General features: G+C 34.7%; 6 protein-coding genes across 29 annotated transcripts in view; 3 read left to right on the top strand and 3 right to left on the bottom strand.

The window, feature by feature from the left end:
• LOC100118369 (decaprenyl-diphosphate synthase subunit 1) overlaps positions 1-9,245 on the bottom strand; it is a 19,158-nt gene extending 9,913 nt beyond the window's left edge. Inside the window, exons 1-3 of one of the 5 annotated variants that reach the window (XM_008211982.4) lie at positions 9,088-9,212; positions 2,166-2,278; positions 1,638-1,828 (exon numbers count right to left, since the gene is read on the bottom strand). In XM_008211982.4, coding sequence (XP_008210204.1) covers positions 1,638-1,828; positions 2,166-2,199 — 225 coding nt within the window. In that variant the 5' untranslated portion in view covers positions 2,200-2,278; positions 9,088-9,212. Of the gene's footprint in view, positions 1-1,637; positions 2,279-9,087 lie in introns of all 5 variants that reach the window. The other 4 variants (XM_008211980.4, XM_031928343.2, XM_032601977.1 and 1 more) reach the window with 4 other exon arrangements.
• LOC116417110 (DNA mismatch repair protein Mlh1) lies at positions 2,560-5,692 on the bottom strand. 2 transcript variants are annotated; one of them, XM_031928340.1, is made up of 8 exons: positions 5,450-5,692; positions 5,302-5,365; positions 4,963-5,162; positions 4,456-4,889; positions 3,619-4,384; positions 3,475-3,538; positions 3,195-3,393; positions 2,560-3,122 (listed from the first exon to the last, which is right to left on the bottom strand). In XM_031928340.1, the coding sequence occupies exons 1-8, from the start codon at positions 5,560-5,562 to the stop codon at positions 2,836-2,838; spliced, it is 2,127 nt and encodes a 708-aa protein (XP_031784200.1). In that variant the 5' UTR covers positions 5,563-5,692; the 3' UTR covers positions 2,560-2,835. The 2 variants fall into 2 exon arrangements, 1 of the variants encoding a protein (XP_031784200.1); XR_004227379.1 differs by lacking the exon at positions 3,475-3,538.
• On the top strand, positions 5,703-10,341 carry LOC100118334 (mutL homolog 1-like). 4 transcript variants are annotated; one of them, XM_031928339.2, is made up of 12 exons: positions 5,703-5,866; positions 6,018-6,144; positions 6,229-6,292; positions 6,386-6,585; positions 6,659-7,092; positions 7,164-7,929; positions 8,009-8,072; positions 8,154-8,352; positions 8,425-9,356; positions 9,546-9,776; positions 9,963-10,102; positions 10,202-10,325. In XM_031928339.2, coding segments are annotated over exons 1-9 (2,142 nt in total). In that variant the 5' UTR covers positions 5,703-5,865; the 3' UTR covers positions 8,712-9,356; positions 9,546-9,776; positions 9,963-10,102; positions 10,202-10,325. The 4 variants fall into 4 exon arrangements, with proteins under 4 accessions (XP_031784199.1, XP_032457866.1, XP_032457867.1 ...); XM_001602277.6 differs by lacking the exon at positions 5,703-5,866 and having other exon boundaries at positions 5,906-6,144; positions 10,202-10,341; XM_032601975.1 differs by lacking the exons at positions 8,009-8,072; positions 9,546-9,776; positions 9,963-10,102; positions 10,202-10,325 and having other exon boundaries at positions 8,425-8,981.
• Positions 9,266-10,321, top strand: LOC103316732 (39S ribosomal protein L32, mitochondrial). The gene is made up of 4 exons (XM_008211984.4): positions 9,266-9,356; positions 9,546-9,776; positions 9,963-10,102; positions 10,202-10,321. Exons 1-4 carry the CDS (start codon positions 9,266-9,268, stop codon positions 10,319-10,321), a joined length of 582 nt encoding a protein of 193 aa, XP_008210206.1.
• On the bottom strand, positions 10,312-19,696 carry LOC100118256 (protein spindle-F). Of its 11 annotated transcripts, XM_032601981.1 has the most exons (7): positions 19,583-19,696; positions 17,479-17,530; positions 12,302-12,559; positions 11,795-12,062; positions 11,640-11,728; positions 11,321-11,513; positions 10,312-11,249 (listed from the first exon to the last, which is right to left on the bottom strand). In XM_032601981.1, exons 3-7 carry the CDS (start codon positions 12,506-12,508, stop codon positions 10,966-10,968), a joined length of 1,041 nt encoding a protein of 346 aa, XP_032457872.1. In that variant the 5' UTR covers positions 12,509-12,559; positions 17,479-17,530; positions 19,583-19,696; the 3' UTR covers positions 10,312-10,965. The 11 variants fall into 11 exon arrangements, with proteins under 11 accessions (XP_032457872.1, XP_008210214.1, XP_001602274.2 ...); XM_008211992.4 differs by lacking the exons at positions 17,479-17,530; positions 19,583-19,696 and adding an exon at positions 12,717-13,058 and having other exon boundaries at positions 11,825-12,062; XM_001602224.6 differs by lacking the exons at positions 17,479-17,530; positions 19,583-19,696 and adding an exon at positions 12,717-13,034.
• LOC100118221 (leucine carboxyl methyltransferase 1) lies at positions 13,816-24,300 on the top strand. Of its 6 annotated transcripts, none has more exons than XM_008211995.4 (5): positions 13,816-15,580; positions 15,736-15,984; positions 21,082-21,265; positions 21,388-21,739; positions 21,812-24,300. In XM_008211995.4, exons 2-5 carry the CDS (start codon positions 15,775-15,777, stop codon positions 22,014-22,016), a joined length of 951 nt encoding a protein of 316 aa, XP_008210217.1. In that variant the 5' UTR covers positions 13,816-15,580; positions 15,736-15,774; the 3' UTR covers positions 22,017-24,300. The 6 variants fall into 6 exon arrangements, 4 of the variants coding, with proteins under 4 accessions (XP_008210217.1, XP_008210218.1, XP_008210216.1 ...); XM_008211996.4 differs by having other exon boundaries at positions 15,710-15,984; XM_008211994.4 differs by having other exon boundaries at positions 15,707-15,984.

The raw sequence follows: 24,300 nt of genomic DNA, 5'->3' as shown, positions 1-24,300 counted from the left end.
CCTCGCTTTGTTTAAACAATAATTGCCGAGAGACGTGCTCGAGTGCGCGTTTGGCCTCGCTTTGCGCGCGCAAATTGACCTGCCTACGGGATTAAAACGCTGCCTGGTGCCCACTCGTTCTTTTCTCGCCCGCCTGCGACGATGGGCCGGCAAACCTTTTGGATTTCAAAGTTCACTTCTATACAGTGTAAATGCAATTTTAATCTTGCTCGCGTAGACCAATAATAACACGCGGCCCTGGCAATGTTTGGCTGTGATCAGCTTTGTGCCATATGACTTGTAGAGTTTAACACGGGTGGTAAAGATATGCGGGGATTAGAATACATAATAGCGCATTATGCAACAAGGGGCGAAAGTACGGCAGACTTTACCCGCGGCTGGGTTAACACCGGCCGAGCGAGTAGATTTCTCGCAAGGGTGCGTTTACTGCCCGAGCGAAGCGAGAATACAGAAAGAAGAAACACAAGTAGCAAAAATTTTCGGCCATTTCGGTCGAGTGTGGAATAAAGAACATTGCATTTGACCGTAACTATCGACTTTGTGCCCCCCCCCCCCCCACACACACACTTAATCTTTTCGAGATTCGAAAACGTTGTAAAGTTAATGCGAAGCGAATCAGCCCCCTTCGATAGGCCGTATTCGAGTCGCGCACACGCGCGCGTCACTCGATCCTCTGATGATGCATACTTATGCAAAAGCTGGCCATTATAAAAGCTAATGTGCTTGGCCAACTGAAAGTGCAAATCTTACATGTATAACTCTGCGCGCGACGGAGAGTGATTTTGTCACCATGCGCAAAAGTGCGCAACGAGCTTTACATCGTATGAAAATTCGAAAGAAAGCAACTGGAAGCGCATCGGAGTGGACTGCAGAGGTACGTGCGATTGCGAAACCTCGCTTTAAGGACAAGCTCGGCCGCAGCCTCACTTGGAGCTTGTCTCGAAGAGAGAGAGAGAGAGAGAGAGAGAGAGAGAGAGAGAGAGAGAGAGAAATTCCTCTCGGCTCGAATTAACGCGGTCGGGCACGAAAGCTCCTCCAATGCGCAGATTCGAAAAAGGAAGTTTTTCGCGCGCTCGGCGCCATCAGAGTCTGATGTAGCAGAACACGACACGCGCTCGCGGCGGCACGTCGTCTGCTGTAGCAGAGCGCGAACGTCAGCTGATCAGCCCACACGATGTAACTTTACTCGGCCAATTGTGTATAAGTACCCGTGTACTGTGCATACTCGGCACATAGCCGCAACTTGCGCGCGCGGCCCGATTTCCCCGCTGCTCTTTCTGCTTTTAACGCTGCTTTCCCCGAGAACAAGCCGCAGCGGCACTAGCAGCAGCAGCAGCAGCAGCAGCGGCGGAGCATACTCGCGGGTCATGAATCGACTTTCCATTTCCAACTGACGCCTCCTGGACTTGACTGCTAGGAATCTATACACACATGCGCGTACGCACATACGTGGAGCCGTGGTTGGCCCATCATTACATAATACGTCGCGTTCATTCGGTCGGACGGAGGTTAGGTTGTCGGGTCAAGCTCGACAGGGTCGAGCCGCGAGCGCGAGTCGAGATTGAGCACTCGCTTTTCTCCTCTCCGATTGAAGTGCATGGAAGAGCATGGAAAAGTGAGAGCATATCACAAGGTACCTGAGATCGCTGAAACAGTCTGCTGCCGGTGGTGCTGGCGATGCTGCCGCTGATCGGCGCAGCCTGCTGCACTGATGGATGCTGCTGCTGCGGCTGATCGACGAGCTCGCGACGAAAGTTGACAGAGGAGGCGATGTTACGCCGGAACTGGCACAATTTCTCCGCACGGGCTGCGCAGAGCCGACTCGAGCCTAAACACGCCATGGCGAAAACTGCAGTGAGCCGAGCCTGACTGCCGACTACGCGAGAGTCCGAGTCCCGAGACTTTCGAGAATCGAGAGTTCCTCTCTTCCCCACCGCGCGCGCGCACGCCGCGCAGCCAGCTTTATAATACCGTATACCTATAGGCATGTTTTCCCTTCTCAAATCAATCGCGATTCGCTCTCTCTCTCTCTCTCTCTCTCTCTCTCTCTCTCTCTCTCTCTCTCTCTCTCTCTCGAGCGGTTCCCCACCTCGCCTCGACATTTACCGACTCACCACTGCCGTATCGTACCCACTTATATATACCTATTGCCTATAAGTACATACCTACCTTTCCACCTATACATAAGCTGTAACTCATCTAAGTAGTATGATGTATGTATGTACGCATCTGTCCATTCCACCCGATTGACTTGTCTTCTGCGATCTCTGCGCATTACCTATAATGTCATAATCTTATAATCTTATAACGTGCATATACGTGCTTAAAAATTAATAATGCCTCTATAGGACGCAGCTTATAATTTTCAATTTAAATGACGCGTCTTGACTCGTTCTCCATTACTATCATATGGTATATGTTTACAAGCATATTGGCACTACCATGCTGTTTCAATTATATTCGTTTAAGCACAATTAAAACCTATTACTTTTTGAACTGGATTTAATGAGTCGTTTTTACCAGGGAGGGTTAACCGGCTCAAACGACATATAAATATTGTTTTTTTTCTTTAGCAATCTGATTTTATTATTGGGTACACGTACAAAAATTAAGATTCATTAATTTTAAGAATATTTGACATGTCCGAATCTGCTTTACTATAAGGTATTGAGTTAAATCTCGTTTGTTATATAAAATACTAAATTTTAACAAGTATTTAAAACATTAATTTCAATTACAATGGAACAGCAATAATCAACTAATTAATCCTTTTTATTTATTTAAATGCTTTATAAAGCAATATAAGTAGGTTTCTCATGGATTATTTAATACGTTTTAACAACGCTCAAAGACTTTATACAAAGTAGGCAAATCAACTACATCTACTATTGTTGAATCATCAAAAAAACTTGAGGGCGGTAAAAGACTTTGTTTAATAGTGCTGTACAATGCATGTTCAGTTAAAGATTTCCATGAATCATTTTCTGAACCTAATTCAGAGTAAAATCTCGCAGTTTCTCGACATATGCCAGAAAAACATGCCTTTTCATTAACCCAATCTAATTCGGTTGACAGCCTTAAAATATATATAGGAAAATATCCTGGTGAGGGAAAGTAGTTTTCTAAAAAGAAAAATCAATAAGAGCATGAATTATATGATTTGGAAAAATATTATTTTTAATCATTTTAATTACCTAATATTACTGGTAAAGATTTGATATTGCCGTTTTTATCGATATTAATTGAAAAATATTCTTTAAGCATATTCGCTTTCTTCAGTAAAAGGTTTTTGGCAGCCATTGCCAATTTTTCTTTATCGCCTTCTTCTTGTGACCATCCAGCACTGGGATCACTAAGTCCAAGTAGAGCAAGTTCGTAGATTGATATAGGTTCCTGGAGAGAAAATAATTTTTATTTCGAGATAACTTTAATATAAATTCAAATTATTAATAAATTCAAATTAATCTTACGTACTGAAAAATTAATCGCTCCAAAATTAGCAAAATTATACAGCATGATTTGATAAAAAACTTCTTCACTTTAATATGAAAAAAAGAAATTAATTTAATAATTGAAATAAAAAATTGACAAAATAAATAACATATAACTTCAACTTACACAAGTTTTTCAGTCAAGCAGATATATAAATTAGCGCCACTTTGTATTAGAGCTGAGCACTGATCAATGCAACCAACAAAAATTAAATTTGAAATGATTCCACGTAATCTCTCATCAGAATTATCTTCAACTTCTTTTTGCAATTTTAATATTATACTTGAAAATGTTGTCTCCACTTTTCTTTCGTCTACTGATTTCAAAGATTCTAATTCAGATAAATTTTCTTTATTGATCGTTCTTCTAGAAACTTCATTTTGATTTATTTTAATTGAAGTATCAAAAGTATAGTCAGGATTTTTTGAAGAACTTGAAGCTTCATCCAATGGATCCTTATCTTTCAACAATACCATGGTGTCAATATCAAGTTTTTCATTTTTTTCTGGCTCAGTACTTTTCAAATCATTTTTATTGACAGTAAAGTTGAACTTTTCGAGTTTTTGATCTGAATTACTAGTTCTGATCATATCTTTTGCAAAAATCTTTTTCGTTTTCTTTTTATCTGCCTGTTCTTGAGAACAAGGAAAACTTTTATCAAGAGCTTTCTCTGTGAAACCATCTTGTGGAAATTCATATTGCAATTTTTCATTAAGAAGGATTTTAATTTTTTTAATAATTGCTTCTTCGTGGAGAAATCTCACTTCATTTTTTGTTGGATGTACGTTAACATCAACATTTTGAGGCTCTATCTCTAAAGAAATATAACACCAAGGATAAGCTTTTTTTGGCAGGTATACTGAATACATATCTTGAAGAGTTCTTTTCATTGCTAGAAATACATTTTTTTTTTAATTTTTAAATTGAAATTTATAAATTGAATAAAATTGGTAAAACAATTACCAGAGGAATGGACTAAACGATGATTGATGAATAATAAAAGCGTCATTCTTTTACCAGAAATATAATTTGCATTGGTCACTAGTGCGTGTAATTTAAATTTATGTTTAGCATCGTCTAATTTTACTTCCAAAAGCTCTTTAGCAATTGCAGTTCCAAAAAGAAGTCGAATATTACTAATATTTGTTGATGAACATGGAGTACGAATAAGATTTACTGCTTCACCATATTTCTTCAGGGTAAATCCTACGCTAGGATTGTGAACAGCATATCTAGTAACCACTTCCAGAATTTTGGACAGTTCTTCAGATGAGCTGTTCAAAGCTTTCTTGCGTATTGATACATTATAAAATAAATTCTCCACAGTGATTATTGTTCCTTGATTACCAGCACAAGGAGTTGGAGGTTCTTTCAATTTACCTCTTGAGTATGATGCTCTAGAATTAACAAGAAAATTACATAGTAATAAAATGGGTTATATACCAATTTTAAACAAAAAAAGGCTTTTACTTGTAAGCACACTTTTCAGCTTTTGTCTTGGTTGTTATTGTAAAGTACGATACATGACTGATACTCGCCAGGGCTTCGCCACGGAAACCAAAAGTTGAAATAGACTTGAGATCATCAAAAGTTTGTAGCTTACTGGTTGTAAAACGTTCGCATACAATGTCTAAATTATCCTTGCGGATGCCAGTGCCATTGTCTACAACCTAAAATTTACGCTTTCCTCAGTAATCTCTCTCTCTCTCTCTCTCTCTCTCTCTCTCTCTCTCTCTCTCTCTCTCTCTCTCTCTCTCTCTCAGTTATGCGTATATATGTATATATATTTATATAAAGTTTTTGAAAAACCTGTAGAAGCTTCATTCCTCCTTCCCTAACAAATACTTGAATATTCGTTGCTTTGGCATCGAGACTAAACAAAAGAACAAATCAATTAAAAAACACTTACCGGACAGCGTGCATTATTGCTATATATAATAAGTACTACACTAAATACCTATTTTCAATCAGCTCTTTCAAAGCATTCGCTGGTCTCTGAATAATTTCACCTGCAGCGATGAGATTGACGACAGTTTCGTCAAGTTTTTTTATACTTGCCGGACATTCCATTTCGTTTCTGTTCACTGAAAAATGTTTTTTGCTTACACATGCACCAAAACTTTAGGTAAGTACACGAGTATATACGATCAAACATGAGAACATCAAAACAAAGGCGAAACGCTTTTAGCTTTCTTTACTTACCACGTGACCGAAGATGCGCAGCCATCGTAGATGTACGCGCATTCTCGGTCACGTGATTGCAAATTCAAATGAACTTTGAGGCGGCTACTATATATTTTGTAGCGCGAGGACGCTTTCACATGGAGTCTGGTATACACGAATTTCACATTCACAAAAAATATAATTGCATGCAGTAAGTAAGAATTATAGCATTTCTGATTGAGTCTGGTATACACGAATGTAAAAGCGTTTCGCCTTTGTTTTGATGTTCTCATGTTTGATCGTATATACTCGTGTACTTACCTAAAGTTTTGGTGCATGTGTAAGCAAAAAACATTTTTCAGTGAACAGAAACGAAATGGAATGTCCGGCAAGTATAAAAAAACTTGACGAAACTGTCGTCAATCTCATCGCTGCAGGTGAAATTATTCAGAGACCAGCGAATGCTTTGAAAGAGCTGATTGAAAATAGGTATTTAGTGTAGTACTTATTATATATAGCAATAATGCACGCTGTCCGGTAAGTGTTTTTTAATTGATTTGTTCTTTTGTTTAGTCTCGATGCCAAAGCAACGAATATTCAAGTATTTGTTAGGGAAGGAGGAATGAAGCTTCTACAGGTTTTTCAAAAACTTTATATAAATATATATACATATATACGCATAACTGAGAGAGAGAGAGAGAGAGATTACTGAGGAAAGCGTAAATTTTAGGTTGTAGACAATGGCACTGGCATCCGCAAGGATAATTTAGACATTGTATGCGAACGTTTTACAACCAGTAAGCTACAAACTTTTGATGATCTCAAGTCTATTTCAACTTTTGGTTTCCGTGGCGAAGCCCTGGCGAGTATCAGTCATGTATCGTACTTTACAATAACAACCAAGACAAAAGCTGAAAAGTGTGCTTACAAGTAAAAGCCTTTTTTTGTTTAAAATTGGTATATAACCCATTTTATTACTATGTAATTTTCTTGTTAATTCTAGAGCATCATACTCAAGAGGTAAATTGAAAGAACCTCCAACTCCTTGTGCTGGTAATCAAGGAACAATAATCACTGTGGAGAATTTATTTTATAATGTATCAATACGCAAGAAAGCTTTGAACAGCTCATCTGAAGAACTGTCCAAAATTCTGGAAGTGGTTACTAGATATGCTGTTCACAATCCTAGCGTAGGATTTACCCTGAAGAAATATGGTGAAGCAGTAAATCTTATTCGTACTCCATGTTCATCAACAAATATTAGTAATATTCGACTTCTTTTTGGAACTGCAATTGCTAAAGAGCTTTTGGAAGTAAAATTAGACGATGCTAAACATAAATTTAAATTACACGCACTAGTGACCAATGCAAATTATATTTCTGGTAAAAGAATGACGCTTTTATTATTCATCAATCATCGTTTAGTCCATTCCTCTGGTAATTGTTTTACCAATTTTATTCAATTTATAAATTTCAATTTAAAAATTAAAAAAAAAATGTATTTCTAGCAATGAAAAGAACTCTTCAAGATATGTATTCAGTATACCTGCCAAAAAAAGCTTATCCTTGGTGTTATATTTCTTTAGAGATAGAGCCTCAAAATGTTGATGTTAACGTACATCCAACAAAAAATGAAGTGAGATTTCTCCACGAAGAAGCAATTATTAAAAAAATTAAAATCCTTCTTAATGAAAAATTGCAATATGAATTTCCACAAGATGGTTTCACAGAGAAAGCTCTTGATAAAAGTTTTCCTTGTTCTCAAGAACAGGCAGATAAAAAGAAAACGAAAAAGATTTTTGCAAAAGATATGATCAGAACTAGTAATTCAGATCAAAAACTCGAAAAGTTCAACTTTACTGTCAATAAAAATGATTTGAAAAGTACTGAGCCAGAAAAAAATGAAAAACTTGATATTGACACCATGGTATTGTTGAAAGATAAGGATCCATTGGATGAAGCTTCAAGTTCTTCAAAAAATCCTGACTATACTTTTGATACTTCAATTAAAATAAATCAAAATGAAGTTTCTAGAAGAACGATCAATAAAGAAAATTTATCTGAATTAGAATCTTTGAAATCAGTAGACGAAAGAAAAGTGGAGACAACATTTTCAAGTATAATATTAAAATTGCAAAAAGAAGTTGAAGATAATTCTGATGAGAGATTACGTGGAATCATTTCAAATTTAATTTTTGTTGGTTGCATTGATCAGTGCTCAGCTCTAATACAAAGTGGCGCTAATTTATATATCTGCTTGACTGAAAAACTTGTGTAAGTTGAAGTTATATGTTATTTATTTTGTCAATTTTTTATTTCAATTATTAAATTAATTTCTTTTTTCATATTAAAGTGAAGAAGTTTTTTATCAAATCATGCTGTATAATTTTGCTAATTTTGGAGCGATTAATTTTTCAGTACGTAAGATTAATTTGAATTTATTAATAATTTGAATTTATATTAAAGTTATCTCGAAATAAAAATTATTTTCTCTCCAGGAACCTATATCAATCTACGAACTTGCTCTACTTGGACTTAGTGATCCCAGTGCTGGATGGTCACAAGAAGAAGGCGATAAAGAAAAATTGGCAATGGCTGCCAAAAACCTTTTACTGAAGAAAGCGAATATGCTTAAAGAATATTTTTCAATTAATATCGATAAAAACGGCAATATCAAATCTTTACCAGTAATATTAGGTAATTAAAATGATTAAAAATAATATTTTTCCAAATCATATAATTCATGCTCTTATTGATTTTTCTTTTTAGAAAACTACTTTCCCTCACCAGGATATTTTCCTATATATATTTTAAGGCTGTCAACCGAATTAGATTGGGTTAATGAAAAGGCATGTTTTTCTGGCATATGTCGAGAAACTGCGAGATTTTACTCTGAATTAGGTTCAGAAAATGATTCATGGAAATCTTTAACTGAACATGCATTGTACAGCACTATTAAACAAAGTCTTTTACCGCCCTCAAGTTTTTTTGATGATTCAACAATAGTAGATGTAGTTGATTTGCCTACTTTGTATAAAGTCTTTGAGCGTTGTTAAAACGTATTAAATAATCCATGAGAAACCTACTTATATTGCTTTATAAAGCATTTAAATAAATAAAAAGGATTAATTAGTTGATTATTGCTGTTCCATTGTAATTGAAATTAATGTTTTAAATACTTGTTAAAATTTAGTATTTTATATAACAAACGAGATTTAACTCAATACCTTATAGTAAAGCAGATTCGGACATGTCAAATATTCTTAAAATTAATGAATCTTAATTTTTGTACGTGTACCCAATAATAAAATCAGATTGCTAAAGAAGAAAATAGTTTTAGGTTTTTAAAACTGCATTCCTATAATGTGTCGATCTCTTTTTTGCACATAACAAATGTAATTGTATCATAAATAAATAAATAAATATACGTACTTGTATTATACGTGCTTGCGTGCGCTAAACTAATAAGACGGATAACTAATCCGCGGATAGTCGACCGTATATGTTCGTTGGTAAACTATTGGCGAAAAAAAAATAGCCATCCGCAGCGAACTGCGAAGCACAAGTCGCAAGCCCGCCGCTAACAAGACATCATATAACCTATCAAAAAATGGCAAGCAAGGTAGTAGCCAATGTTGCTGCAACTTTTTCAAAATTTGAAGCAGCATTAGTAAATATCATATTACAAAAATTGCAACCAGGTAAATTAGAATTCGAATTTCAACCGTTCTATTGAGTTCAAATAATACTTTTCTTTTAAAAACCTTCAATCATGCTTCAAATTAAACATTAAACATAACCTTGACAATTTATTCAATCATGTATCATTTACATATTTGTAGAATGATTTTAAATCGACAAATTTAATTTTAATAATTTTTTATCCTCAGGTTTTTGTATAACTGTTTTAAATTCTGATAGACAATCCACAAATTTCTCAATCAAAAACATTTGGGACAATGGGTTTTTGTGGGCAGTGCCAAAGCACAGACGTTCGTTGGAAAAACGCTTGAATCGAAAATTTGGATGGCCTAAATATAATTGGAAGCCATTAGTCCCAAAAACTAATTTGTTGATGTGCAGAGCTTGTGGACACTACCACGAATCCTTCACAATTTGTGGTAAATTTTTAACTAATTTTCTACTATATCATTATAAAACTGCAACAAATACAATTTTAATCTATTCAATTCAAATCATTTGCTAGTACAAATATAATCAGTTTACGTAAGCATTAAAATATAGTAGACTATCATTGTTTAGGAGTTCAACTATGTAGTTAAAAAATATATAACTTTATTATTTAGGTCATTGCTATGAAAAAGTAAAAGCAGAAACTCTAGAAATTCAGAAAGCCATGGATCAACAACTAAAACTCGATCCTGTCAAAGATGATATTGTTGTCCTGTATGAAGGTGAAGTCCATGAATCAACTCAGTTCTGGAAGGTTAGATTTCTAACCATAAAAATGTTAAGATTATTATAAAAGAAAATTATTCAGTTTCAATTTAAATTATTTCAATGCATACAATTCTTTGCATTTCAGAATCAGCGTATAGTCGAAGTCCCAAAGAAAAGACCGTCTTGGTTTCAACAAAATTTGCTTGAATCAACAACACAAAAATTATCAGACAGCAAAGAAATAAAACCCAATGATTTAGCATAAAATATATAATTTTATTTTAATTTTTACTGTTTACAATATAATAAAAATAGTTATTTGAACATTTTTTCATTAATTTTATATTCTGAAGTCTGTTTGATGAAAATTTAATATCTAAGTTGCCCATAGGATTAGTGCTGTTTCTTTGTTTTGTGTAAAAATGAAAGAGTAATGAAAAATAATCTTTGCCTTTATTTTTATTGTATTACATTTTACTCAAAGTGCTTTGTATGAAGCTATGAAGATATTCATTTTCTTGAATAATTTTTTATTAAATGTGAGATTCCACAAATATAATGCATACAGAATTGTAAAAAATGGAACAAATTACTTTTATAATATAAATAATTATTTTAGATCGTTATACAAAAAACGGGTTATTGAAATAATTTTTACAATTTGTAATGAATTCATTCACTAAAACGTATGTATGTACTAATGTGGCTGTTATCACACATATCATATTGCATTAATTTCTAATTAATTCAACTATTTACAAAACTATGTTTGCACTAATTTGCTGGAGTAACTTTATCGATCTATAAAATGGACTTTAGCTGGAATATAATAATTATAGTTACTACATTTAGGATTATTTTAAAAATAAATAAAGTAAATTTTAATTTTTAATCATGAAGAATTAGATACTATTCCACTATTCCAAAATCATCAGAAACATCTTTGGTAAAATGATTAACAACATGTTCATGAAACAAATCAAATGAAACCGACATGCTATAAACAACACCGCAAAGAGGACAAATATTGTTATCTTCCGTTGTTTGAATTTTCTTATTGGGCAAAGTGCTTGGGCTAGAAAGGCTGGTTTGTGTAGCATTATTGTCTCTTAAACTAGAATTAGAATCAAACTGAGTTCCAGTTTGACGCATTACTTTTGCTATGCTATTTTTACAGTTATTGCAAGTTTCATCTGAAAGATATTTAGAACTTTATTGACATCTTTAGAAAATAATACCATTAAAATAAAGTTTGGAAACATACTTTTCTTTGTTTTCTTCAAATTGTCAACAATAAGTTTTAATTTGATTTGTTGAGATAAAAGTGCTTTCTTAATTTGTGCAAGTTTTGTGTCATGGTACTTTAATTGTTCTAATGAATCTGCACTGATGTCTTCGGGGTATGCAAACCCAATATTCTTCAAATTCATTTCAGTATTTGTTTGGAGTTCAGTCATCTATACCAGCAATGTAAAAAATAATATTATTTAGTTATTGGTTAAGTGAATAACTTGTATGATCTGTGTTTATAATTTAAATGAATATGCATATATATTATGTATGGTTATTATTACATGACTTACTTCAGCATATTGTAGTTCTAATTCAGACTTTTCGACCATAATACTGTTAATTAATCTTAACGAAACTTCTTCTGAGCTATGCTCTTTATCTAAAAAAAATTGAATATTAATATTATGTAAATCATTGTTTGGAAGTATTGTTAGGTTGTACAAACCCTCATCACCATCAGGTAAAATAAATTTACCATTTTTTTTAGTTTTAAATCCTGGAATTTCTTTAAAACTGTATGTTAATGCAGCAGGTATTTCTGTTTTTGGATGCTGCTTCAATGTATCAGAAATCTTTGTTAATTGATTTCCTAATGATTTATTGGTTCGAGTTAATTGAGTTAGTCTATTCCATAATTTTTGATTTTCAGATGCAACCATAAAAATATGATGCTCAAGTTGTGACTTTTCTTTTTTCAATTCTTCAATATGTTCCTGTAAGTAGTAAACTCATTGATTTTGTATAATCATAGTCATTAATTATAGCTTTGGATATGACAAAAAAGTTTATTCGATTCAACAAAAATAAAATAATAATAATATTTATAATCCATGTAAATTATTACCAACAGTTTATCATTAAATATTCTTATTTTCAAATAACCATTAACAAATTAATTACAAAAGTTATTTATTGCAAATATACTTTGCATAGTGTGATTGTAATAACTAACCTGATGTCTTAAAATAATACTGTTTTCATTGATTCCATTTATTTTAACTGGATCAACTGATTGATTGTTTTCATATTTCAGTCGTAAAGAAATATTTTCTTCTTCCACAATGACTAATCTAGCCTGCAATAGTTGACATCGTTCTTTCATTGTTTGAAATGCTACTTGCAAAGCATATTCAGATGCTGTTGTATCTTCAGATCCCATAATGTTTATTTTAAGTTGATTTGATTGAATTTAGTTCTTGAATACACATCTCTGTAATATGTGCTCAAGGTTATTACAAATCGGTACAATAATTTATTTGTTTGGAAGCAATTATTTTCTCTCTTTTCAGAGTAGCTTTAATATTTTCCTTGTTGCGTTTACTCAAGAAAGAAGAATAATGGATTCATCAAAAAAATTTGGTTTTTACCCATTTAGTGATGATCTGTATATGTATACCTATATACGTTTTGCAACGTACTTATACCAAATGTAAAATAATGTAGGACTTATAAACCTTTTTTTCCTTTAAAGGTTATGGCTACAAATACTGAATATCCACCTAAGACGACAGACCTGATTTGGATTTTATACCTACATGTATTTTATTTATATATACGATGCTTGCAATTCGATATTGAGTTGGAGTCGTAGAGTTGTAGTATTTTTATTATTACAAAAAATATACTTTGATAGGCTGGGGAAGGGGGGGGGGGTTGTAGTCATGGTGTATAGTGTAGCGCCATATTGACCCCCCCTGCCCCAGCCTATAAAAGTGTATTTTTTGTAATAATAAAAATACTGACCGATGTATTTTAATTAGCTCTATCCAAAAACATCGCCAGATTAAATTGCTCCACCTTATATTTCTAATGAAAAATCAATAAAGATTTGGGAAAAAAAATAAATTATCTTAATTTTGATACAGCCATATCTTTTTAAATAAACAATATTTCAAACTGCTCCAAACTGCTCTACATCCATATAATACTGCTCCATAGTAATTTTTATCGTATTAACTATAAGAAGGAGATTTTTAGTCAAATAATCTGTGATAATCTAAGAAATAGCGATGGTAGTTTCATAATACTTCTTATAGTTAATACAGTGGCACCTAAGGCAGAATCTAAAATAAAATACGTTTTCATTAAACACCATTGGCAATAAATAATAATAAAAAAATTTATTTCGTTAGAAACTTAGTTTGTAACACATGAATTCTTTACCTTAATTTAAACTTTATCCCGGCAATACGGCAATGAATGAGATCCGCGCCTGCGCGCTACGAGCTTCAGTCAGCTCATTTCTGACAAAATGAATTTTACTTATTTTGCAGTTAACTATAGCGGAGCCGATAAAAATTACTATGGAGCAGTATTATATGGATGTAGAGCAGTTTGGAGCAGTTTGAAATATTGTTTATTTAAAAAGATATGGCTGTATCAAAATTAAGATAATTTATTTTTTTTCCCAAATCTTTATTGATTTTTCATTAGAAATATAAGGTGGAGCAATTTAATCTGGCGATGTTTTTGGATAGAGCTAATTAAAATACATCGGTCAGTATTTTTATTATTACAAAAAATATACTTTTATAGGCTGGGGTAGGGGGGGTGCCATACCGGTTTATATATAAGGTTAACTCGGTTCTGACGTCATCGGCGAAGATGGTGGAAACTGATATGCGAACAGTTCAAATTTCTGTAAGTTTGTTCTAATTAATGAATAAACTCAGTGGAACTGAGGACATTTTTTTAAAATCATTAAGTTGACTAGTTAGAATATTTTTTTGTTAAAAGCAATTTATAAATTCAGCGTATACTCAAAAGTTATTTTGAAGGTAATAAGACATGTAAAACAATTCAAGGTATTATATTTTATCGATTTTGATTTTAATCGTGATTAAAAACCCTTTAAATTAAACAATCTTCTTAAATATTCGAAGTTAAAAGCTACTATTTTTGTATTTTATGATATTTTTTTACTGCGAAATACGGCGGCTGGACCCCTGAATGCTCGGAAGATAATGTAGAAATTCTACATATGCAGCGGAATCGTTATTCTGTTATAAGAATGGCAGAGGGAGATTAGAATGGAAAATAGAAAATTACAAAATTTATATAATAAAAGTTCTAATGCAGCTCTTTGTAAAAAAGATTGGTAACACAATACACGTACATAAAATATCTAATAGGTTAAGTTTTCGCAAATATGTGATTAAAGAAGGCATTTAAAATAAAGCATCAATAAAATTTAAATTTTCCAGGTGTATTGTTTTATCAATCATGCAGACCTTATAGTCATACGTAGCCTATACGGCTACAGCAACAAGCATATCACGCATTGATGGTGTAATAAAAAATCCATTTTCCATTTCTAAAAGGGAGATTGCGATAGTATCGAATTAAAGCTCTTACAGAGCCAATCAGACCGTTATCAAAACATTTCATTGGTGGGTACAGTGGAAATAGGGAGCAACTTCAGAGATTTCAACACCAACAAAATCAACGCGCACGGCACGCGTGCTAAGCCAATTTCCAGTGGAATAAAAAATATAATTAGAAGCTCTAGAGATATATAAGTATACGTAGCTACTGCGTCGGCATCTGTCCGACTGGCAATTGTCTGTAGAATACCAGCTAAATATATTTACGCAAAACTGCAAGTGTTGCCTACTCACACACACTCTCTCTCTCTCTCTCTCTCTCTCTCTCTCTCTCTCTCGCCCGACTCTACGTATAGGGTAGGACCATCCCAGAAGCGTGCGCGTAACCTAACCTCCGAGTTAAAGCTGCGTGCAAGTTTCTGACGCAGAGTTTGTATATCCAGAGCAGAATAGTACCGGCAGCCAAGTAGTACGCGATTATCCTATACTTATCTGTCAGTGTATACGAGATATCAGTGGCTGCTTTATCGAAGTGAATCTGCGATTTTGTAAATTGATGATACGCAGTCTGCACATCACGTATATCTATTTCGCGAAGAGTGTGGGCGGTTCAGATTGAAATTTGATTAAACACATAGCCGTTATTTAAAATTGCTATCGACTACCGACAAGGTAATCGCGGCTAACCTGTAAGTGTCAAAGAAAATGCCATGGAACGCATTGACTGTCGCAATTGAGAAGTAAAGGCTTGATGAGCCTGATCCAACTAGATGAACCAAGGTGAGGCGAGCGAGGATATCATCGCTAATTTATCAGCCTTCAATTGTAATTTGCACAGCAGCTGCACCGGCTGAGTGCATATAAGGAGCAGGAGCTGTAGTATATACCTGTTAAGCGGCGAGTTCGAGGTGAGTGTTGCACACAGAGCGAGTATAATCTACCATTACGGCATTATAGACATTTAGGCCAGCTACTGCCGTTGTTACGAGCTTTCGGTGTATTTACATCTGAAATATAAGGAGCTTATGTATCAGTAGAAAAAATTTGCTGTCGGACACCGCAGGTCCAGTGGTCCAAGTGCCGCTGTCGTCTCAGCGAGCCGATGATAAACGATATGGCGGACGACGAGGCTACCCAGGCCACCAACGACGACGCCAGTGAATGCAAGCGCAGCGCAGTGCAGCTTGGCTACTGGACCGACAACTTTATCAGCCTCTTTGTCAAGCAGCCAAACCGCAAAGCCCCGGAGATCAACCGTGGCTATTACGCCCGTGTCAAAGGCATCGAGGTCTTTCTCGACAAATTTCTCAAGGTTCAACATCAAAACAATTTTTTATACAAATTTTCATACAATTTTTTCTTGATCTTCAACAATAGTATCATCAACCTTTCTTTATCGCATGTATGCAGTTGAGCATGACAGATTTTTCTCGTATAATTACAGCTGCATCAGCTAGCTAGTCTATATTAACAAAACGTGGAACAAAATAAACTTGATAAGAGGCGCCTTGACCTGGCCTTGTCCCAATTCCGTTGGATGCGCGTAGGGTTGGCGGCGCAGCTAAAGCGTAACCTTACCGCCGATATCCGTGTGAACTTGGACGAATAACGCTATATAGGTCAGAGGCACGGGGTAAAACGTAAACTCAAAAACCACTCTACATTGCCTATTATATTTATATGTAATGCATATGCCTATGCCGAGCCGAGGCCTATGCGCCACACACACACACACACACATATATATAAGTATGGAACAACTTGGCGAATCTGACTATGACTTTCGATTAGTACGGTGAATATTGCTCAACCTGGAGAATTTGCTTGCTGTTATAAGGGCTTTTAATGTTCTGTGCAGTAAGGCCATTAATTTTGCAAAATAATCAAAGCCGAATCGCAAAAGCTCATTTTTTTGGATATCAAAAAGTGTCGCTCAGCATAGAACGCCATTAATATTTATAATTTATAATAATTACGATACGATGGGGGAAGATGAGGCCATTTCGTATATTGAAGTTAGCTTTCAATGCACGACTTTTAACCTTGTTTTGGTAATGCAGATTTGAGTTATTGATATACGCTAGGTAAGTACCGCCGACAGCGCCGCTTTTTTGGCAGTAATGGGGTGTTGCAAGAAACACAATGCATATCTATATACATCATAGATATATATATACATTACATTTGAAAGAAAAAAACAGTTAACGAAGGTTAAAAAGTACATAACATTATTTTCGATCTCCAGCTTTCATTATTAGAACCACTAAAATGCCTGAAACATCGCCAAATGCTTAAAAAAAACGAGTTGAATCCCGTTCTGATTACATGCAAATTATTGCACGCAACACTCAAAAACTTAAAATAGAATCCGGTAGGCAGCGCTCGCGTTTCGCGCCAAGAGGTACCAGATATAAGTTGAATCGTTCGAAAGTGCGAGCTTGTAAGCGACATCCTCTATTTTTGAAAGCCGATTTTGTAATTTCGGGGTTTCGTGGAAGTTGGTTTGTATACCCGACGCGTACGAAGAGATTCCACGGATAGCGATATCTTCAAAATGTTATTCAAGACCAAACTTGTTGAGCTTATGTCATCGGTCCCTACGGAGAGTAGTAGATTTCAGAACTCGCGTCGAAAACTAGTACGTTTCGTTATTTGCCGCGAAGACTAAATCATTTCACTATTTTCCGCGAAGACAAGCATTTCCCACGTTTCTACCGCGAAAACTAGCACTTTTCACACTTCTGCCGCGAAGACAAGCACTTTTCGGAACTCTAAAATGCAAATCTGTGAAATTTGCTGTGCGTACCTTTCCGTGTGCTTGATCTCCCGCCTGCTGAGCTTGTAGAACTCGACTTCCACTGGAAGAATTTAAAAATTTCAACAGCCAGTCAAGTACAATTCAACGTAAAATATGATTTCACAGCGAAAGAAGAATTCCTTCAATTGTAGAAAAAAATAAAAAAAAATGTTGCGTGGTCGGGGATAAAGCGCTACAGATTGCCTCAGGCTTATTATAACAGAATACCTTTGTGGGGCAAAAAAAGTGATCTTACGTCGATGGTAACTAAAAGGCTCATACCTTCTGAATTCCACTAATTTTATAACGATATCGTTGCAATATAAAAATAAATGCTACTATTATTATTTATTTATTGCTTTATTTAATCCAATATACGGGCTAAAAGCCCTTTGCAAATAAAAGTAATTATACAATAATTACAAAAATAAAAGAACATAATCTAGTTAATTCTACGGATATTGAACGTGCAGGGCTCATAAGGGGAGTAATGTATTAGGCAGAATGAGGAGACGCTGGATGCACCCATAAAACAAATGTTTGTCCGCCTTGCGGCTTAACTGAAAATGAGCGCGAGAGTATCGTGTCAAGACCCAGGAATGGATACTATAGGGGCTAAACGAAGGAGTAGACAAACGAGGCGAGTCGATGTTTGAAACCTGTTAGAGTCGGAGCGCAACGAATCTCGTCGGGAAGGGCATTCCAGCATCTCCTGATTCAGCTCAACGAAGAGTAAGGTAGTTGCGATGAGAGTCGGTCTCCTCTATAGCTCTAGGGTTTTGTAGCGCATAAGACACGTGGCGAGGTACGAACGCATTGTTCAGTGACTCGCTGTTGAACAGCCTATGGACAACCTTGAACGCTAAAGTGCAGTCGTAAAAATGCAGAACCGATCGGATGGGATGGACATTCAAGTCCAGTTCTAAGTCGCGATAATCGTGATCGGAGAAGAGCATGGGACGAAGTAATTTGAACGCTGCGTAGCGAAGAAATTTGTGCTGGATCGACTCCAGCCTCTCAATCTGACACCTCTTGTAACGAGCCCACATTTGTGAACAGTATAAAAAATGAGGTAAAACAAGGGAATTGTACAAATAAAGTATAGACTTGATTTCGGAAAACTGATGTGTTGTGCGCTTTAAGAATCCAATTAAACTGGAAGTTTTTGAACAAAGATGATCAATATGGGTGTCAAATAAGAGGCCGGAGTCGAACTAGACCCCAAGATCACGAATCACCGAAGTTCTCTGCAACGAGGCTGAGCCCATGCTATTGGAACCTGACACCAGGGAGGAGTCCATAGATATAGCTAACCAAGATGGCGTCACCATCCCAGCGATTAACACAGAGTTAAATGAAGCGGAGTTAGTTTTCTGACAAAAAGATATTTTACATGCCAAGTATTTGCGATTAATAGTAAGATATCAATAAATGGCAATATTATATGCTATATTGATCGCCTGTAAAGCTGGTCTAGGTGGAAAATGTTTGAATATGTACTATACGCCAGAGATAACCTCACTTATTTCGTCTAAAATACCTAACCTTACACATATTCATACATGTATACAAACATGACTACACTCAACACTCATACTGACATGTATATTTTTTATGTTGGTTTGGATATTAAAAACATCAGGTGAAATCTGTGTGTTCAATATTATCAATGATGAAGTGTAAATGTAATGATCTTGACAGATATTCCTAACTCAGTGTTCGAGCCAGTCGCAGGCAGTATCTATCAGTATAATGCCTTATATGCATTGTATTCATGCAAAATGTTTAATTTGTAGTGTAAATGCTTATTTTATTATGTAGAAGCAGGCTAGCGTAACAATTTTTACTTGACTGTCTTTACTAGCTGATCCACACCGAAGCTCATGGCTCCGGGGGCAAAATTTACACATGGGTGTTTACATGAGAATTTAAACTACAGCACTTGAGATGAAGATAAGTAGATATATTGTTTTAAAAGCCTGAAACAAATCACCATGCAAAATTTCAGCCCTCTAAGTATGATAGATTTTAATTGACAGCAAAAAGAAAATGGAAAAAAGTAATCGTAGAATCATTGAGAATTTGGTTTTGATCGTCTAGTTCTGATGCTCACCGCGAGAGGTCGGGGCAAGTGTGTCAGGTTCCAATATTCGTGCCGCAACGGACTCCGACGTCCACTGAAAGAGATGATAAAGCACTTCGTAAGATTTAGTCGGCGTCCGTTGCGTGTCGACCAGCCCACGAGTGCATCTTGTTGGATGCACTGAGCGTCAGCCTCTGAGCGAACCGCCGAGAACAGCTTTACATCGTCCGCATAGAAAATTTTACTTCAAAACATGACTTTCTACTCAATACTTTTTAGTTTTTTGTATTGCCTGACTGTTATACGCGTGGATATAATAACATACGCGTATAAAAAGGTACTTTAGAAGTAGATTTAATAAGGTTTGTGCACTTGTTTTCACAGATTTGCATTTTAAAGTTCCGAAAAGTGCTAGTCTGCGCGGAAACCTTTGAAACGCGCTACTCTTCGCGGCAAGGGCGCGAAATCTACTTGTCTTCGCGGCGAAAAACGAAAAGTACTACTCTTCCAGAGGGATTTGGGAAGTGCTAGTCTTCGTAGAGACCGACGATATACTGACAATCGCAAGATTTTCATTCCTTTGTGGCGAATTCGTATTTATGTGTCAGTATTTTAAATGGGAATGAAAAATATTCCCTTGCTTTTTCGGACGGAGACAAGGTTTTACCTAATCAACCATTTTTAACGATTTTTTAAAATTGAAGCTCTTTTCCCTTACTTTGATTCTACTAATATGCATTTTCCATTTGCGCCTCCACGTATTGAGTACATGTTATAGCATACGCTATATACGAATTTGCCCCGTGAAATTTTTTGTCAATTAGCTTTATCACTTAACTACTTAAGATGTTTGTACAATGGACCGATTAATAATTGAAAGACAGCAAAGATATCTGCTCCGGAAAAAACGTTACGCAATGGCCCATCCTCCTCTAGATTCCCTCAAGGCATTTCTAGGCTAAACAATGCTTTTTTAAGCTATTGTAAGCGTTTGAAAGTGTTACATTCAAAAATCAAAAAATCACCGTAGCAATCCTATGCTATAATCAGGTTCCACACTGGAGAAACAATTCTCGGTCCATATATATTGGGAATAAAAGTGAGTTCACACGTTGAGGTTCACGCTAACTCTGGAATTTTTCGAAAGTTCAAATTTTAAACTAAACTTCTATGGAGGTAAAAGTGATTAAACTTGCCTAATATTGATCTGCCAAGAAGCAGAAATTATCTTTTGACAACTCCAAAAATGCAAAAAAAAAAATTCTTTCAAATCAACTATCCTACCGGGCGCAAGGGCCATTATCTCGAATGAGAAGCTGGGAACTAATGGTATCCCATACTAGGCCCGTCGGGCGCTGGGCCCACCTCTCCTACATTATACCTATATACATTTACAAACGGCCAACTGAATAAACTATATCGATTTAAAAAGTTGTAGAACTGTAAACTAGTCTTTTTTGACTGAAAAAAAATCGAACAAACAAATTATTTAACATGTATTGGTTCTAAAAAAATTAATGTAATTCTAGATATCTGGTGGAAAGGGTCAAATTATTAATCTGGGAGCTGGATTTGACACTCTGTATTGGAAACTTAAAGATGCTGGAAATACTCCAGTTAATTTTATTGAATTAGATTTCCCAAGCCTTACTGCTAAAAAATGTTACCACATAAAGAAGCACAAACAACTTATTGATAGATTAAACACCGAGGGTTAGTAGTTATAATTAAATAAGTCACTTAATGTTTTACTTAACAATAAGAAAAGCAATGCATGTACACAATACATGCAGTTGTTGAAATAAATAATTTCAAGTGCCATTTTTCCGTTTTAGATGGAGAAATTAGATTTTCTACAACAGATCTTCATGCAGCTAACTACCACTTAGTAGGTGCCGATTTAAGACATGTCTCAGATCTGGCGAATAAATTAAAACAGGCCGAGGCCAACTTTAGTCTACCAACTTTATTTCTTGCGGAATGTGTTTTAGTTTACGTTGACTCCAGTGCTACGTCTCAACTACTCAAATATCTGTCTGAAAATTTCTCTAACAGTATTTTTATCAATTATGAACAAGTTAATATGCGAGATAAATTTGGACAAGTAATGCTTTCCAATTTACGCACACGAGGTTGTTTACTGGCAGGTGTTGAGGACTGCGAATCTTTGGAATCACAACAAAGACGGTAATATCTAAATTAAAAAAAAATTATAACTTTTTTATTATTTGTGCATTTTAATAAATAATCATTCTTTAGTTTCACAATCAATGGTTGGGAAGGCTCTAATGCTTGGACAATGGTTGAAGTGTACGATTCCCTGCCTGAGGCGGATAGATTACGTATTGAACGCATCGAAATGCTTGATGAGCGGGAACTTCTGACCCAGCTTTTACAGCACTATTGTATCTCTATCGCATGGAATGGGTGTATGTTTAAAAATCTATCGATAGCGCAGGGTTAAATTTGACGTTATTCAAGCATTACCAGCTGCTATTTTGTTGGTGATGCAACAAATGATCAAGAGCTTTCTAAATTGACGTCAAAATCACAAATAGATAGCGTGGTTCTTTAGTTAACAATGCGCAACTTGATTGTTCCCCAAAGAGTATGTACATCGATCTTATGTAGAGTTATATATCAGGAATCTATAATTCGATACAGACTGATCTTGCTTAGTATTTAGACAATAGATGAAGATAAAACTTGAAATGATTGCATTTCAATCACTACACACACGCACACACACACACATACACATACACACACACACAAATAAAGAATAATAATCTATGTAAAAGGCTCTCGTATATAAATCACAGATTGAAACCAAATGAGCGCCAAAGTGCCATGATGGCAAGTACTTATAATAAGTGTATAATGAAAAAAATCTAAAATTGGAAAGCTTTGTACAAACCTATTTTTCTTAAAACATATTTCTCAGTTGTTTGTCCGACAACTTTTTCACACACTCACACACACACACACATAATTCATAAATTTTTAATTCTGTAAAAAATGTATCATAAATTATATTATCGCTTGTTAATGCTGAATAGCAATGTTTAAATTATAAAATAGATATTTTTATCCATACGTAAATAAAATGTTTAACACACAAGCACAAAATATTATTAGCTTTATGCAATTTGTATGATTATCGCATTCTTTAGAATGTTTATAACTATCTTTCATATTATATGTATGATATAATATTCTAGAAAATTTATGTTTAATGTAATTTGAAACTTCAATTTTCTAGAATATTATAGCATACAATAAGCATGTTTAATGTAATTTGAAACTTGGAAAACTATTTTTCTAAGAAACAAACATGGAATCTAGTTACGACAAGAAAGTACTTGGTCTACACATAAACTCTATACATTTTGCTTATATTTGTGTTTAAATATTATGCATCATAAAGATATGATTAAATTAATACGTGATATATTTTCTGAAAGCAGAGTGTTAACGAAGGTCAATTAACTAGTTTCATTAATAATTGCACTAGTTTAATTGCTGTCCGATAATTCAGTACTTAATGACTCTAGTAGAGAAACGTTCGCCAGCTGTTCCCTAGCGTTTCGTCAATTTGGTATGCGTTGACTAATTGTTTTATAAACGATTAATTGTCATTGACTGCCAAAATATAGTATTTATTGCGTTGCTGAATGAAAAATCATTAAGAACATAGACACACTCTAGTTTTTATGTAAAATATATACATATATACGTTATATATAAGGTATGCGTTGTTCGAACAGCCGGAACAGCGAAGTTACTGTCTACCATCAGGGAAATGCATGAAAAACTTGAAAGGAGCTAGGAAGCCTGTAGCCTTGAGAAAAAGGAATTTGCTAAGGCTTGGGGTGCTTTTTCTGGCACCAAAAAATTAAAGATGATACTTGTATTTCAATCCAGTCAACCTTGCATTTGTCGCTACATACAATCAATTTAAGTCAAAATAACTGATTAAAAAATAGAGTCTATTTAAAAAAGGTACTGCGACTGCAGCGGTGCAAAATTGATAAAATGGTTGCCAGTATAGGTTCTACCATCCGGATGGTAGTACAGAAAATGGGGGCTAATGTCCAAGAAATTAATAATTTTTAATAATTTTACTAAACAAAAAATAATTAAAATTTTTTCCGTATTTCCCCATTTTCCGTACTACCATCCGGATGGTAGCATCTATATAGGAAACCATTTCATCAATTTTGAAGTATTTAAGAGTATAAGTATTTAGAAGTACAACCTGTTGAAAATAATAACGGCATAAAATAACGTCATTTTTCGTTCCAATTTCTTACAGAAAATAACGTCATTTAATGACGTCACTGTATGACGTCATTATTTTTTATAGGGATACGTAATTTTAGTTGTTTTCAGAATCATCCGAATAATTATTTTTTAATTAGTGAATTATTAATAGGCTTTGTAAAAAATAAAATATAAACTTTTATTGACTTCATTAATTGTGGAAATTGTTTTTTTATAATTCTTTATCATAACAAAAAAATCTGTCAACCTCTCAAAAGATGTTAAAATTTATTGTTTTTATTCATTTTATACTTGGTGATTAGAAACTTTTTCCCGGAAGTATGCATTCAGGAGGAAAATTATGCGCTTGTTGAGACCTATAATATAATTTGGTTAAGGAATAAAACTCATTTTGTGTCATGATATGTAATAATACAGACTGGAGATAACATATATTCAATAAAAATTCATTATTTATTATTAAA

This window comes from Nasonia vitripennis (genome assembly GCF_009193385.2).
Source record: "Nasonia vitripennis strain AsymCx chromosome 4 unlocalized genomic scaffold, Nvit_psr_1.1 chr4_random0006, whole genome shotgun sequence".
NCBI lineage: Eukaryota > Metazoa > Arthropoda > Insecta > Hymenoptera > Pteromalidae > Nasonia > Nasonia vitripennis.
This window is presented reverse-complemented; position numbering and strand designations above follow the sequence as displayed.

What these genes read in the sequence shown, in the direction of transcription:
- LOC100118221 (XM_008211995.4), top strand. Translation starts at nt 15,775, where the DNA reads ATGATAAACGATATGGCGGACGACGAGGCTACCCAGGCCACCAACGAC. An exon ending in TTCTCGACAAATTTCTCAAG is followed by an intron (nt 15,985 to 21,081) that starts GTTCAACATCAA and finishes ATGTAATTCTAG; the next exon opens with ATATCTGGTGGAAAGGGTCA. An exon ending in TTGGAATCACAACAAAGACG is followed by an intron (nt 21,740 to 21,811) that starts GTAATATCTAAA and finishes ATCATTCTTTAG; the next exon opens with TTTCACAATCAATGGTTGGG.
- LOC116417110 (XM_031928340.1), bottom strand. Translation starts at nt 5,562, where the DNA reads ATGGAATGTCCGGCAAGTATAAAAAAACTTGACGAAACTGTCGTCAAT. An exon ending in GAGGAATGAAGCTTCTACAG is followed by an intron (nt 5,163 to 5,301) that starts GTTTTTCAAAAA and finishes CGTAAATTTTAG; the next exon opens with GTTGTAGACAATGGCACTGG. An exon ending in ATCTTTACCAGTAATATTAG is followed by an intron (nt 3,123 to 3,194) that starts GTAATTAAAATG and finishes TTTTCTTTTTAG; the next exon opens with AAAACTACTTTCCCTCACCA.
- LOC103316732 (XM_008211984.4), top strand. Translation starts at nt 9,266, where the DNA reads ATGGCAAGCAAGGTAGTAGCCAATGTTGCTGCAACTTTTTCAAAATTT. An exon ending in CGAATCCTTCACAATTTGTG is followed by an intron (nt 9,777 to 9,962) that starts GTAAATTTTTAA and finishes TTTATTATTTAG; the next exon opens with GTCATTGCTATGAAAAAGTA. An exon ending in AATCAACTCAGTTCTGGAAG is followed by an intron (nt 10,103 to 10,201) that starts GTTAGATTTCTA and finishes TTTGCATTTCAG; the next exon opens with AATCAGCGTATAGTCGAAGT.
- LOC100118334 (XM_031928339.2), top strand. An exon ending in TGCTTGACTGAAAAACTTGT is followed by an intron (nt 7,930 to 8,008) that starts GTAAGTTGAAGT and finishes TTCATATTAAAG; the next exon opens with TGAAGAAGTTTTTTATCAAA. An exon ending in TTGGAGCGATTAATTTTTCA is followed by an intron (nt 8,073 to 8,153) that starts GTACGTAAGATT and finishes TTTTCTCTCCAG; the next exon opens with GAACCTATATCAATCTACGA.
- LOC100118256 (XM_032601979.1), bottom strand. Translation starts at nt 12,508, where the DNA reads ATGGGATCTGAAGATACAACAGCATCTGAATATGCTTTGCAAGTAGCA. An exon ending in GTATTATTTTAAGACATCAG is followed by an intron (nt 12,063 to 12,301) that starts GTTAGTTATTAC and finishes TACTACTTACAG; the next exon opens with GAACATATTGAAGAATTGAA. An exon ending in TTTGAAGAAAACAAAGAAAA is followed by an intron (nt 11,250 to 11,320) that starts GTATGTTTCCAA and finishes AATATCTTTCAG; the next exon opens with ATGAAACTTGCAATAACTGT.